A 14309-nucleotide genomic window follows, 5' to 3' on the forward strand; every position below is an offset into this window, starting at 1 on the left:
ATGAAATACATTCTCACACATGCACACAACAAAGATTCTCCATCTGGCTTTGGAAAACACAGTGTACTGTTGAGAGCAACCACACAAACTGCAGGACACCCACATCAGAATAATTGCTGACATGTAAATCTGTTGTGAACCCTCATGCAAAACCCTTTCCTCACAGGCTGTCGCTAGTTGTATTGAGGAAACGAGACTTTAAATGTGCAGCAGGTGACTTCACCCTGCTAGGCTTACACATTGACACACTTGTTTTCCAGTAGATGTTACTAGGCCTGGGCCAATAACAGATTTTGCTGGACGATATATTGTCCCACAAATTATTGCCAATAAACGATATTATTGTGGACATTTTTTTTAGACCAAATGAACCACTAATGTAATGATAACATATCATAATAATGCAAATACACCCTTTCAAGTGCAATCAACTTGTATTTCTCATTAGTAACTTTTAAATATTTTAAACAAATAAAACAAACATTTTAAGTAAAATGGACTGTCTCTGTTAGCAAAGAATTGCACTTTAATAATTATCACTAACAAAAACAATGAAATAAACCCTGTCTCTGTTAAGAAATAAAAAACACCTCAAATACAAAACCACACACAACCAAAGCAATAAATAAAATGGTTTATCAAGTCTCTCAAAAAACAAAATTGCACTTGCAATAAATATTCAAGGCACAGATATATATATGTATATTTGTACATTCCTTAACAGGTAACACTTTCAATCCAGTTAGAACTTTTGTAAACAAAACTGCCCCGCCTCCCCCTGTTTCATTCAGTCTTAAATCATACCAAATAGTTTCTAGTTTACGCCGTTCATTCCACTATGGAACAAACATGCAGGTGCTGAAGGTGAACCCCCTTTTCATCCTGCCTGTTTGGAGGCAAAATACAAGGAAAACAAAATACTTAGACTTAGCTTGGTTGCTAGCCCCGCTCGGCATCCCCGCTTCTGCTTCCGATCACATCGTTTACGTCTCCTCCGCTGGCAGACACCGCGGGTAAGAGGCTCTGCTGCTGCACAGGCCGCTGGGTGTAGCCGGCGTAGCAATCTGAAGCTTCTACCGGACTATAACTGTTTGATTTACCTAAATATAAGATTGCCTGGCAGTGGAATACTATTTTAGAGTAATTACGCTGCAGGTTCACTGAGAAATTATTAGAACTGACTGAGTTATCTGCTGTTTAATATCCGTTGCTAACACTGGCCTCTGCAGCCAACAGGCACGCCGCCAAATACGCATGCATATGGCAATATATGGAGGCCGGTGTAGTGTAAAATAATCTTGTGCGTAAAAGTTTCCTACAGGCGCATGCGCACTAATAGCGCAGTAAATATTTACACGTATACGTACAATATTTTGCTACCATAACGTTTCCTACTATGATAAACCCTAAATCTAACCCTAACCCTAAAAAATAAAGGAAAGATTCTTGCCTTTATTCAACATGATGGATGCGCATGCACAGTTCGCCAGGTGCGCATGCCCATTATCGACCGCAGGAAACTTTCACGGTAGGGTTATGTTACACTACGCCGGCAAACTTACCGAATTCATTTCATTTACAGTCCGGTTAATTGATTTATCGAGTATCGGCCCAGATGTTACTGGTAATCAGTTAAGACACACACAAGTGTTAACAAGTCCCTAAAGCTGCTGTGGATACTGGATCACACCCCACTCTGTCTTTGAACGCATGCAAAAGTAGCCTCAGCTGCTATTAGTTACTCAACCTTCTACACATGTGTCTTTCAGACAAGGACTCAGTTCAAACGGGTGAAGAAAAGCTGATAAATTGAACACATTTATCTCGGTTTGCATTCTGATTGCACCTTTCAAAGCATTAACAACTCTCAGGAAAACCCAGACTGCTCATTGTTAATGTATTTTAACTCAAATTCTGCAGTGTTGACATGTTTTTTGGGAGGAAAACTATTATAAACACAAGACTTCATCTCTTCTTGTTTTGCCTCAGCAAATCACAAACTTTTATGTAATGTTGTCATAGTTTTATATCTTTGTACCGAGCCGATAAATTCACAGCCACCATCTGCCCAATAAGCAAGTTAAAAGCATTATTCTTTATTTATTATTCCTATGAGTCTTTACAAGCATCTACAAAAGCGTACTCCTGCTTACTGCTCAATTAAGTCAATTTACAACTTTTTATGGATTTTTTTTAAAATCGTACTCCAGGGTGAAGATTGTATATATGAAAAAAAGCTGTCACTGAACTATATTGTCCTTGTCTACACTGACTAATTTGTTAACATGAGCTGGTTCCTTAAGGCTCATTGTATTTTATTCCCAATGCCTCTCATTGGAGAGTTTTATTTTTGTTTGAGGTCTTGTGGTAAATTTAGGATGTTTGGGGGGGGGGGGTTCTTTTTCAGGGATGCATTCACAAATATTCAAGACAAATCCTGTCTCATTTAGCTTGAGTTTTTGTATATTTTACATCAGCACCGTGGTGTCTAAAGGCTTTTCATGTTTTTCGATTCATTTGTGAAATATTATTGTGACTAGTAGTTGACGGCAGCTGAAAATGAAGAAAGTAGAAAAGTGTGAGCAAACATGGATACTGTTTGACTTTGTTCTCATGTTGACAAGACCACTGGTTAATGTAAAACACAGCAGGCTAGATCAGCTGTGTGGCTCAGTGAAAGGAAATTCTGATACCTGATTAAACCTGCATAGAGCAAGTTAAAGTTAAACAAACGACCAGGATTCATTTGGAACGATTATTCTTCATTTACACAACTTTTGTGCAATAGTTTGGCATTTTTCTGTGCTGGTTAATTGAGAGGCTTAAGTTGGCATAACCTGAGGTAAAAAGTAAATATTTAACTTGGAGAAGGTTTGGCTAATAAGGTGCTTTTGACCCGGTAAACTTTTCAACCCTTAGCACGAAATGATTTCCTCTGTAGAGTTGTACCCGAACTTTAAACACTTGGTAATGAGTGCACAAAGATAAAGTGAGGTGTTTACTGGCAGTGTTAAAGGTTAGATCACACCTGACTTGTGTTATGATTTGTTATGTTCAGGGGGATGACTTAAGTGTGCTCGACTGAGCTTATTCAACCTAATCCAGGCATGTTTATCAACTGGTACCTCGAGGGTTATTGGATTCTGATAATCAATGAGTCTTGAACCCAATTGAAACATTTGCTGCGAGTCCCTTGAATGTCGACTCGTACTTTTGATTAGAGCTGTGATCAGTCCTTAAAAAATGGAACTGAAGTGGCCCGAGCCCAACAGAATATGGCTCGAACCCAACTTAAGCCGATTCTGTTGCAGCACTATTCAAATATGTTCCTTTTGGTCAAGAATGCGTCATTCACACTATTTCTAACATAATTTATCCATTTGCCATAGGTAAGCCTTGGATTCTTCTCCTTTATTTGCGTTTTTTTTTTTTTTTTTTGCACTAATCAACACATATCACCTAATCACTCAAAGGGTACCAGTATTTATTTATTTGATGTTATTTTTATTCACTACTTAAGTTGCACCCATAGTTTGCAAGTAGCAGCATTAATAAAAAGGTTGGTTCAGAACATAATTAACGTGGATCATGTGTGAAGAGATGGGTTGTTGGTGAATCACTTTGACCTGATAACTTAAAAGCAAGATTACTCAGAAACAGTGGATACTGCTTTTTTCTGTGTTCAAGCAAGATAGTGAAAGATCTTTGGCCCTTCTGTACTCATCTCATTGGGGGTTATTGGGTTTAACCAGGCGCCTCTTGAAAAAGAGATTTCTAATCTCAATGAGGCTTTTATCTGGTTAAATAAAGGATATAATAATAATAAACTGGTAGGAACTGGAGAAGTAGGTCAACAAACAATCTCAACATAGCCAGGCCGATTATCCTGTAGAACCATCTTCCTCTCTGTCTTTTTAGCCATGTTTTGATGGTGTACATAAGGCACACCCTCACTTTGTATTGTCATTATTCGTCCCTCTTATACTAGGGAGTTGTTGGGAATTGTGAATTTCTTTTGTAGTAGTTAGCAGGAAAGGGAGCATTTCTTCAAAGGGTACATTTTTATTCTGAACAAACACCACTTCTGGTGTCAGTGTTTTCTTTAGGAGGTGTAGCAAAAGATAAAAATGTTCTCCTATTTGGACCAAAGTGGAAGCCTTAGAGTGGAGCTCTCTGTGTGGGACAGAGTAGAATCATGAAGTCAAGTAAAAATATAAATGCTTGGGAACTTGAAGCACAGCTTTCTTTGAGTTTCTGTGATGACAGATACAGTTGCTGATCAGTGGCAAGGACTCAGATTTACAAGAAGCTGTTTTTTGCTCCCTGAATTTTTACCTTCTTACCCAAATAAATAAAGACGTGCCCAAGCATTCAAAATAACATGAATTCATGATTACTGATTATTTGTCGTCTATATCAGTTTTTCATGGTTGCCCCGCAAACACAATCACAAGGGCTGTGATAGGACATCTTTTATTCAGCACGCTTGGGCCTCAAGACTTTATAAATGATATATAACATGCCATTAATGGAATCCCTTACTACACGGTTAGGTGGCGTAAAATTGAAGTGAGCGGTGGCCTCGCCAAACCAACCAGGCTGCCCGTGCCAAGCCAGCCCTGCTCCGCCATGGCACAGTTCCACTCACCCAAGCCAAACAATCAGACTTTGAGGGCCCCCATAGGTGTGAAACTTGCACAGGCCTGGCCTGGTGATAATTTGTCTCTGAGGTGTTTTGGACCAAATAAAATCACTTTTGTTTTGTCCAGGGGATGAGGAGAAAGTCACAGTTCATCCAAGATTTAATGTCTTTAAGACAGGCCTGGAATTGTAATAACTGATGTGTTTCATCTGATTTAATTGACAAATAGAGCTGTGTATCATCTGCATAACAATTATAATTTAAAATATGTTTCCTGATAATTTTGCCTGGAAGCATATACAGTATAATGTAAAGAGTATTAGTACTAGAACCAAACCTTGCGGAACTCCATGATTACCTCTGGTTGTTCCTTTAATCCCAAAAACATTTTCCAGTCTGCAGTAATAAATTATGATCGACTGTATCAAAGGCTGCACTGATATTTAAGACGACCAGAACCGAGACAGTCCTCTGTCTGAGGCTAGAAGGAGATCATTGGTTACTTTTACTAAGGCAGTCTCTGTGCTATGATGGGCTCTGACTATCACCAAACTGAAAGCTCTTGTATACTTTTATCATGCCTGGTAGATGTAGTGGTGGAAGACCCAAGAGCAGAAAGATATGGGGGCAGCAGGCACACATACTTGTGAAGCACAAAAAGACAAGAGTTAAAAAAACATGAAACTACATGAAACAAAGACTGACAGAACTGAAAGTGGACCACAAGTACTACTGTCGTGTCCTTTGGCGAGACGTTTTATTTATATTGCATAATAGGTAAAGGTTGATGTGTGAATTAATTTTGTGGTAGATATGAAGTGTTTTAACAGCCATTGGATGTTCTTTATCAAGGTGGAAGGTTAAATTGGCATTTCACACATTTGTATCTTCTATGTGATGTTCAGTATTTCTCACGAGTGAAACTGCCACAACACATAACAGCCTCACTCTTGTTACTGATTACTGTAATTCTTTCATAGTTAACATTTATTAGTTCTGACACATTCTGGTTGCCATGACTTTGCATATTCTTGTTATGCAGTTTAAAAGATTAGCACAAGGGTTTTGTTTTAAATGTAAACATAACCCCCAATTTCTAATTTGAATGATGAGGTTTTCCTGTAGCGTCCATGATGGAAAGCAAAGGTAAAGCAGTGGGATTTAGGGTATGATGTGAGCAAGTTCTTTAAATCTGATTAAACTGAGATGACTGTGATGTATTTGGTGCAATATAACTAAAGTTGAAATCAATAGATTGATTGTTCAGCCATGTATAGAGGAGAGAGTGGATAGATATGTTGGGGAGGATATTGCAGTTATCTATACCAAACCAGAAGAAAATATGGAGACCACAGAAAAGTGATAGGGATTTAGTGAAGGATAAAAAATGTTTGGTATTTTTATTCATATTGTAGAAATGAGGAGGTGGAGGTAGATGACTTTCTGTGGTGACTAATGGGAACAGCCAAATAATATTCTCCCACTGCACAATCCTCAACCTCAACATTTTGTTTTGAAATACTACCAATTTGGACACCAAATCCAGATTAATTCTAATACAGTATGTTTCTCTTCAAACTACTCTCTGAACACTCACAGTAAGGTCATCACACTGTTTTGCAAATCAGGTCTTTGGGATCGCCGTTGGATCTGTGTGTGCAGATGTACAATCTGTTGGAGCAAAGGTCTGCTGCTGTGCAACTGACACAGCTAGGTTGGTTGAGAGAATTTGAGAATAGCTCAACATCTCTGTGAGGAAATGTCACCCAAACGGCAACAACTTGGGGGCGATGTCATGGCCTGCCACCCGGCCCCTTGGGGGCGGAGAGCAGATGGCACATGCCCATAGTTATTTTAGGACTTCAAGAGTTTAACAGGCTCCCTTCCTGTCACTCAAAGAGTTCATGTAGATGGAAAACAAGTCCATGTCTATTTTTGATTACGACTGCATTTAGTATGGGGCACTAGTCATGGAATCTCATTTAAGTCATTGATTTATTTCTGCTTAGCTTGATGCATGGACCTCTGACACCTTGCAAGTCATTCTTTGTCAAGGACATGTTAGCCAGTCAGACCTTTAGGTTTTAACTCTCTATTTCAGCAGGAGAACTGACAAACAGACCTCCCACACGTTTACCAATATGTGATTCTATGTAACTATCCTTTTGGACTGTTGACCTCAAAAAGAACCTTAACTAGACCATTAGATTTAAGAAATGAAAGTCAGGAACCAAAGAGTAATTGCTGATCATTCCGGAGTTGAAAAATCACAAACTCTGTAATAATTTTAAACATACCGTATGAAATGCTTCCAAAGCTGTAGCGCTAGTGGAATATTCTGAGTTACTTGTGGGACTTAAGTACTGTATGTTATGTGCTCTGATCTAACAGACAAGCTCAAAGTACCAAATGAATGACTGTTGTATTTGATAGCAAGCTCTGATTGAAAATCCAGTGCATATCCTATGTAAGGGATGGGATGGCAAACAAAAAACATCAACATTGTTAGGTTTTTCATATACAGTAAATGGCTGGTCTATGTATATCATTGAGTTCTTGTAAACTTGTACATGAATGTATGGACTTGTCATATTCTGTTTGCCCTTAAGCTCTGATTTTGCTTGAGAGGGGAATGGAAATCTACATCTGTGGAGCTGCAGGGTGGCCAGCCCCCTGTCACCTTATCATCACTTAAAGCCTGCCTTCCTGGTTCATAAACCAGCTCTAACTGCTGGTTCCAGTCTTGTTTGCAAGTTAGAAAGAGGGCCCCAACCCCCACCTACTATCCGCCTGCTGTGGCTAATTTTGAAACTTCTTACATACTTGTTTGTGCCACTGCACCAGCCAAATCTCAAAAGTTCACGTCGTAAAACTCGGCAAGGAAAACTGTAGCTGTGAAGTAATTCATTGTTTGCAACTATCCAATCTAGCGTACAACTGTAGTGCTACATTGTTGTTGAAGTTGTGCTTTGAATAGGTGGTCCACAACGTATTTTGTGTTGTTGCTTTTATTTCTTCTGTTTAAGCAACGGACCTGTTGTATGCATAATGGTTTTCATGATTATGTTTTTTTTTCTTTGTCATGTTAGGTATAGGTAAAGACTACTTTGTGAGTAAGACATTAGGTAGATTGGTCAACATCAGCATTGTGACAGCATGTTCTAAACTACAGAACAGCGTCAACAGAAGCTAATGAGGAAAAAGCTTAATGCTAAAAGAAAGAATGTTTCACATCTTTCCTTCCTGTCGTGATGTACACTTGATGTGCAATCATATACTGTATTAGTTATTTCACAACTGCCACCCCACTTCACATGATCAAATCTGACGAAGTGAATCAGAAAAGCGTATTCTTTTTGGTGGGAATGAGAATGTAATTGCTATAATCAACCTTTCTTGGAATCATAGGGTTCTATTCTCCCGTCAAGCGTTTTTTTTTTGTGCATTTATGCGCTTCTCTCTAACAATTATTCTCCAGTCCAGGTTCCTGACACGCCCACCGCGCGTAAGGAGCCAAAAAGCGCTCCTTACGCGATGAAGGCTGGCTGAAGGAAAGGAGGCGATGATGTCATTTTTTTGAGGCTGTCTAGAAATCACAGAACATGGAGTTTTCCCAACGCCTGTAAATGTCATTGAATTTCGTGAAAATGATAAAGTTCACTTTTAATTTGAAACGCCTTCATTGATAAACAATGTAACAGGTTGATTTGATCAGATTATTGATCAGATTATTGCAGTGTGAGGATCGGCCGCATTCTTTCCGTGTCACAGTTAAAATCTCTTTCCTTGATCAGCGCTTCATCATCATCATCCGTGCACATTACATCACATCGTCATCATCATCATCTGTCATTAATGTTTCACTTAATTACTCTTGTAATGTGAGCAAACTGCGGCTTTACGTTAAAATAGTTGAATCAGTCTGACATCTGTCAGAGCTTGTAATGAGCTGCAGTGACAGCACGCACGCACACACACACACGGGTAAAATAAAATGAAACATATTTGTCCCGTCTAGAACTGGTCGACAGCAGAGAATAAGAATGTTTTCAGACATCCCACTTTCCTTTATTAAACTAAAAACACAGGTGGGCTCTTGTAACATCTGAGCTGATGATACCTCAGCTTCAGTAAATCCATAACCTACATGCTGCACATCAGATAGTGATAACAAAATAATTTGATTTCCATTTCCATTTCCTTATCATTTACCTGCACATTGGTTGTTATTTCTCTCACAGTAAACACTAAAGATAATGTTTTTAGGATAACTTTTTAGTTGTGATTCTCACATTTAATTTTATTTGTGTTGACAGGACGTATGGGCTTCAACTTCCATCATCCTGGAGCAGATCATATAATGCCGTTGAATAGTAAGTCACATTTATTTTCCTTTTTGTATTTTAGCTGTATCATGTGTACTGTTTTGTTTTTAATAGGTGTTGTCTATTAAAGACAGCAAGCTTCCCTAAACAGTTTTATTTATCTAGAGCAAAAGTATCTAGGTATACAGACTATTTATCCCAGATTTCCTGATGTTTTCTCAATATTAGCGCAGAGCACAGTTACTCAACAATCTGCCGGTTGGGTAGAGCTAATTTTGGAGTCAATGTACACTTGGACATACAGTACATTGTTAAATGTTTTTGATGTATGCCATGCTATGGTTTGACATACCCATTGGGGTACACACACCCCTGTTTGGAAATTACTGCCCTACACTAACAATGGCATCAGTTTTATAGACAGTTTTCACTTTTGCCCGAGCCACACAAACACGTCCTAAGTAACGATACACACTGCCCCTCCTTCACCAAAGGCCGGATTCCACAACGCAAAATTTACGACGAACCTCTTAGCACTTTACTGTTGACCTAAGAAAAAGGACTTCCAAAAGTATGCCAACATGCTAGTCTAGATGCCTCGACAGATGACCAACTGCCATCAAGGACAAGTCAGTAATGGAAATCAGCTATAAGCACAATCTACTGCAACGCAATTGCCAGAAATCCTTCGGGGCCAGGTCCTTTCTAGGGAACATGTCTACTGCTGTTGAGTCTAAAACATTATATAAAAACTTATATTTTCATAAATAAAAAAAGTCTGACATAAATAAGAGGTGATTAGATTATAAAGCTTTAATTTCCCCTCCTGATGTGGCCACCTAGCCCAAACGGTACAAAACAAGTAAACTAGTGGAAGTCTAACTTGTAAAAAAAAATCTTCTTTTTTAACTGTTTGCCTCAATAAAGCAATTTATTGAGGCAAACAGTTAGGCTGCTTCCTCATTTTTATTCCTTTAATAATGAGCCATATCTTCAGAAAGCATGCCTCAGACTGATGATAAACTGTTGTGTCACTGGATTAGAGTCAGACAAGAGAAGATCTGTCATGATCCTTCAAGTCTGTCAGAGCTGGCTCTCTGCTGTAGACAATGATGTGTGAAGTCAGGAAAGCTTTGGTGTTAACTCTAAAGTGTTTTAGTGTTTCTCCTTCATTTCTTCCTATTAGCTTTAATCACATCATATTGCAGGAAGCAGCAAGAGTTCTGCTTTCTGCAGATGATGGTCATATCTGAGTGAGGAAGAAAGAGTTTAGATGGAAAGGTCTGTCATCCTACATTTTGCGCAGTTCACTCTAAGATGCAAATCCCAGCAAAATATCAAGCTCATCAGAAATATCAGATTCTGAACTTTTTCACTTCAGGCAAATTTTGAAGTTGGGTCGAAACCCGCTTACATATGCCTCCTCTTCTCATGGTTTGTAGCCTCCTAAACTGAAATGTCTGAGAAGTCTCTCAGTGCAACACTCTCCACTTCGCTCCAGTTGCTAAGTAACTTATTATCATGACCAGCCTGTGAGAGGCCATAGCTACTGACCGACTGCCTAGATTAAGCCAGAGCTTCTTTTAATGAAAACAAAGCTGATGAGAAGTAGCACAGACGTAATATATTCTCTGACAGGAGTTTCAGAGGCCAAGTACAGAGTGGGGCTCACACAACTGAAAAATGCCTGTGTTGATTTTTGTGGGGGCTAGTCTGCTTTGTGATGGAGGATCTCAGAGTGGGTTTCCTTAGCGCTGACTGCTCCTTCCTGCTGTTTGCTGGCATTTGTTCTGCCTTTCACTGCACTTTGCCTTGGCTGGAAACTTCCAGTTAAAACGCTTTAGAAAAATAAAGTGCCATCTAGAGATTTTAACAGTATTTACCTACAAAAATGGTAACATTAGATAAGAGGATTCACAGAATGTAATCAGTTGATGTATATTAAGGACCACCTCCACAGTGCAAACAAACCTTTGCAAGTGCAACACTGCAAAACTATCTCTTTAGAAGCAAAAAAAAAAAAAACTGCATTTCTAGCTGTCAAGATTCAGAGTCAGACACTGATATGAGGAACAGGACTCTTCTGAAGTTTCTGAATCTAGTCACTGCTCTACTTTTCACCTCCATAAATATAATGTTTTTAACTACTCTTTTAGGGTGAATATTCAAAATGTGTTCTAGTCTTTTGTCAGTGGTAGCGAAAGTAAAATAAAAACCAGTGAAGTCTCTCGGTATACGCTGGCTTTAAAGGCCCAGTAAGGCGAGTTATTTTGGTAAATTTGCTGAAGAAGTCGACACATGTTGACGTTTTGGTTGTAAAACAAAAGCCTAGAAAACATTACCATATTTTTGACCACAACCTTAAAGAACTGTAAGTCCCTCATTTCTCCTTGACACAAAACCCTTGAAAACGGTTTTCATATTGGTCGTCCACTTTCCAGATTTCCAAGCCTATGCAGTTGCTTTGCATTGAAGCAATGCATTCTGAATACAGACTGTCTCAGGACTGGTACATGGAAATAGTGGTCATGCATTGATCACTGTGCAGTTTTTTTTTTGTCTTGTGCTATCAATATGGATGAGCTCAGCTATGATACCGTAACTTAAGCTCGCTCTACTCCTCCTCTGAACCCCGCTCTCTTATCCTGTGGGAAGTTTCCACTTAGTACAGCCTGAGAACTGCTTTTAATATCTCACCCAGACCATGATAATGACTAACCTGCTCTATCTCTACTCCTGCGTGCGCACAGGTTTATGGCCTTATTTGTGAGTATTCATTGAAGATTAGCAGAATTTAGACCCACTCAGGGTTCATTAAACACAGATTACCATCTCTGTTACTGGGGTTGCATTATGCTACTAAATATCTCATCCATTGTTTCCTGGTATAACTTCATACATCACCTTCCATGCAGTATATGCACGTGTCTTTTTCCAGGGCAGATGCATCAGGGTCACCACAAGACAGTTCTAGGGTTTATTAACCCAGCGCAGACGTTTACAGGTGTGCTCATCTGGGGTTTCACTGTTGCCGTAGAGATGGTTTGGTTTGTTTCCACATGTCTGTATTTCTTTCCTGACCTCGTCCCTGCCATGAGCCTCTGTCTCATCTTGTGTTTCTTCCCGTACCCCCTCCCTCTCCTCCACTGTGCTGACAAGCAGCCCGGAGCTATGGCCGCAGAAGAGGTAACGTGTTGTATTTTCTCCGGGGGTTCTGCTTACCATTCCAGCTGTGTCTGCTATGGTGGGGGGGAAGGGGGGCATGTAATGTGTTGTCACTGTCTGCTTTTCATGTGTTGTGGCTGAAAATAATCATTTCAAATGCAGTTTTTTCTCTTTTAAGTGGGTGGGCCAATGATTTTATCAAATTATCTGAATGAATCTTGTGGTTGCTTGGTGGTGATGGGAAATAAGCCTCCTGATGGTTTACTCTTCTGTTCTGAATCAGTTTTCTGGTTTTGATCTTTTCACTGGTAGCAATGGAATCACTACTTATCAGCTACCAAAATACAGATTGGCTTGATGTGATTTATTTACTGTGTTGCCTTTCTAGATCCCAAAATAATCCAATAAACAAAGAGCTGACATGGAATACAACACTTATTCTAAGGTTGGATACAAAAGCCACTGTGTTTCATGTCTGAATTTGATTCAAAGCTGTTTATTTCTTTTAAACTGAAAAGTGTGTAATTGGTGTCATCCAAAATTATGAGAAACTTTTGATGATTATTTTTCTCATTTTGGCTGAAAATCTAAAGATTGTTGCTTTTACTAATTGAACCCCCTTTTTCATCATGGGTTAGATTAGAAATTGTTTTGACTCATACATGCAAAATTCAAAAATATGACTACTTTAAACTAAAGAAACCTCATAACTGTAAATTTAACAGGCTTAACTTGACAGGTGGCTTTTTCCCTGTAGAGATAATCCCCAAAGACAGGCATTTACAGGCCTACAAAATCAATCACAAGTCAACCAAACAAACGTCTTTTTAAATCTGGGTGGAAACATGGGAAAACCCACTCGTGTGTCATGCAAAGAAACACCATGTTACAAAACAGAATTCCAACAATTGAGAGCATTTACACCTCTCTGTTGTTTTAATGCAATATTATAGACTCATCAATAATAATATAAAACTATTTTTTTAATTTCCACAAATTATTCTAATGTTAGATTTTTTCTTCACAAGTTTTTCAAAATGTTTTGATTGATTGATTGATTCTGGCTTTGCAGGAATATGTTTTCACATACACTGTTAAGAAGGGGCACATGGATATTAAATATAAAGATTATGTTGTGCTTTTTCCTATTTTTATTTGAACATCTTCACCCTACAAGTATTGATTTAACATGGAATGAGTCAGTAGTCCTGCAGTGTTATTCATACACTAACAGCAGCACACAGTCCCTCTTACCTGCGTGACGGACTTTCTCATCCAAGCCTGACGCTGCTACCTGGCATGTTTGCTTGGAGGCTTCCCAGAACTCATTTAAAGGGTTTCATCTTGACTGACAGCACGCTGTCTCAGAAGTAATCCATCATAGTGACGGGTGCTTCAATCACGACTCAACTCTGGTTTGATGTGCTTTTTTAGGTAGTAGAGTAAAACTTTGGGCAACTTTTAAAATATTCACTGTGCGAAATTAGGCTTTTTAATCCAAAAGTTCCCTACTGTGAAGAAACCTGCTGCTGAAAACAGTTTAAAAGAAGCTCACAGTTAAAGAAATGCTGAAAGCAGTATAATGCTGAGAGAGTAGTCATACACTGTCATATGAATGTCAGATCAGTTGTCACATGCTATATCAGTTGTTTGTTTAAGGGTTAGGTAGGGTTAAAGCAGAAACCAATGAGTAATATTGTTGATCATAACATTGGTTTGGAATATGTGGACAGGTGTCTTCCATATGCTTTGATTGAAAAGGTTTGCAGTTGTACCAGTCAAATTGACTTTAGTTCATTTTTATTCCATGGCTGCCGGTGCAGATGAGTGCACTTGCGTCTCCTTTTTTCTCTAACTTTACAACCACACATCTGTTTGTTATCCTGTCTTCAATACGCTCATCTTTTTCCACTGTCATTCTACTTTTCCTTTCTCCACAGGTCGCTCTTGCCTTTTCCCTTTCGAGGACGGTTTCCTCGATGACGGCCACTGCGATCCCTCTTTAACACCAGGCCTTAACTCACCGACGCGCTGCCAGAACGGGGAGAGGATGGAGCGTTATTCCAGGAAGGTCTTTGTCGGAGGCCTTCCTCCAGACATAGATGAAGGTAAAGGAAAGGTTTTGTTTATCAGCACTACAACAAACCCACACTGAAACATTGGTCCCTGAATGGCAG

The 14309-nt window shown here is 39.1% G+C and overlaps 1 protein-coding gene across 3 annotated transcripts in view; it reads left to right on the forward strand.

Moving 5' to 3' along the window:
• cpeb3 (cytoplasmic polyadenylation element binding protein 3) overlaps positions 1-14309 on the forward strand; it is a 58415-nt gene that overhangs the window by 25346 nt on the left and 18760 nt on the right. For 2 of the 3 annotated variants that reach the window (XM_028468154.1, XM_028468153.1), the window contains exons 4-6: positions 8959-9015; positions 12130-12153; positions 14073-14240. In XM_028468154.1, the coding sequence (XP_028323955.1) occupies positions 8959-9015; positions 12130-12153; positions 14073-14240 (249 nt within the window). The remainder of the gene's footprint in view (positions 1-8958; positions 9016-12129; positions 12154-14072; positions 14241-14309) is intronic. The other variant, XM_028468155.1, reaches the window with a different exon arrangement.

The sequence above is a fragment of the Gouania willdenowi genome, chromosome 15, assembly GCF_900634775.1.
Source record: "Gouania willdenowi chromosome 15, fGouWil2.1, whole genome shotgun sequence".
Taxonomy (NCBI): Eukaryota; Metazoa; Chordata; class Actinopteri; order Blenniiformes; family Gobiesocidae; genus Gouania; species Gouania willdenowi.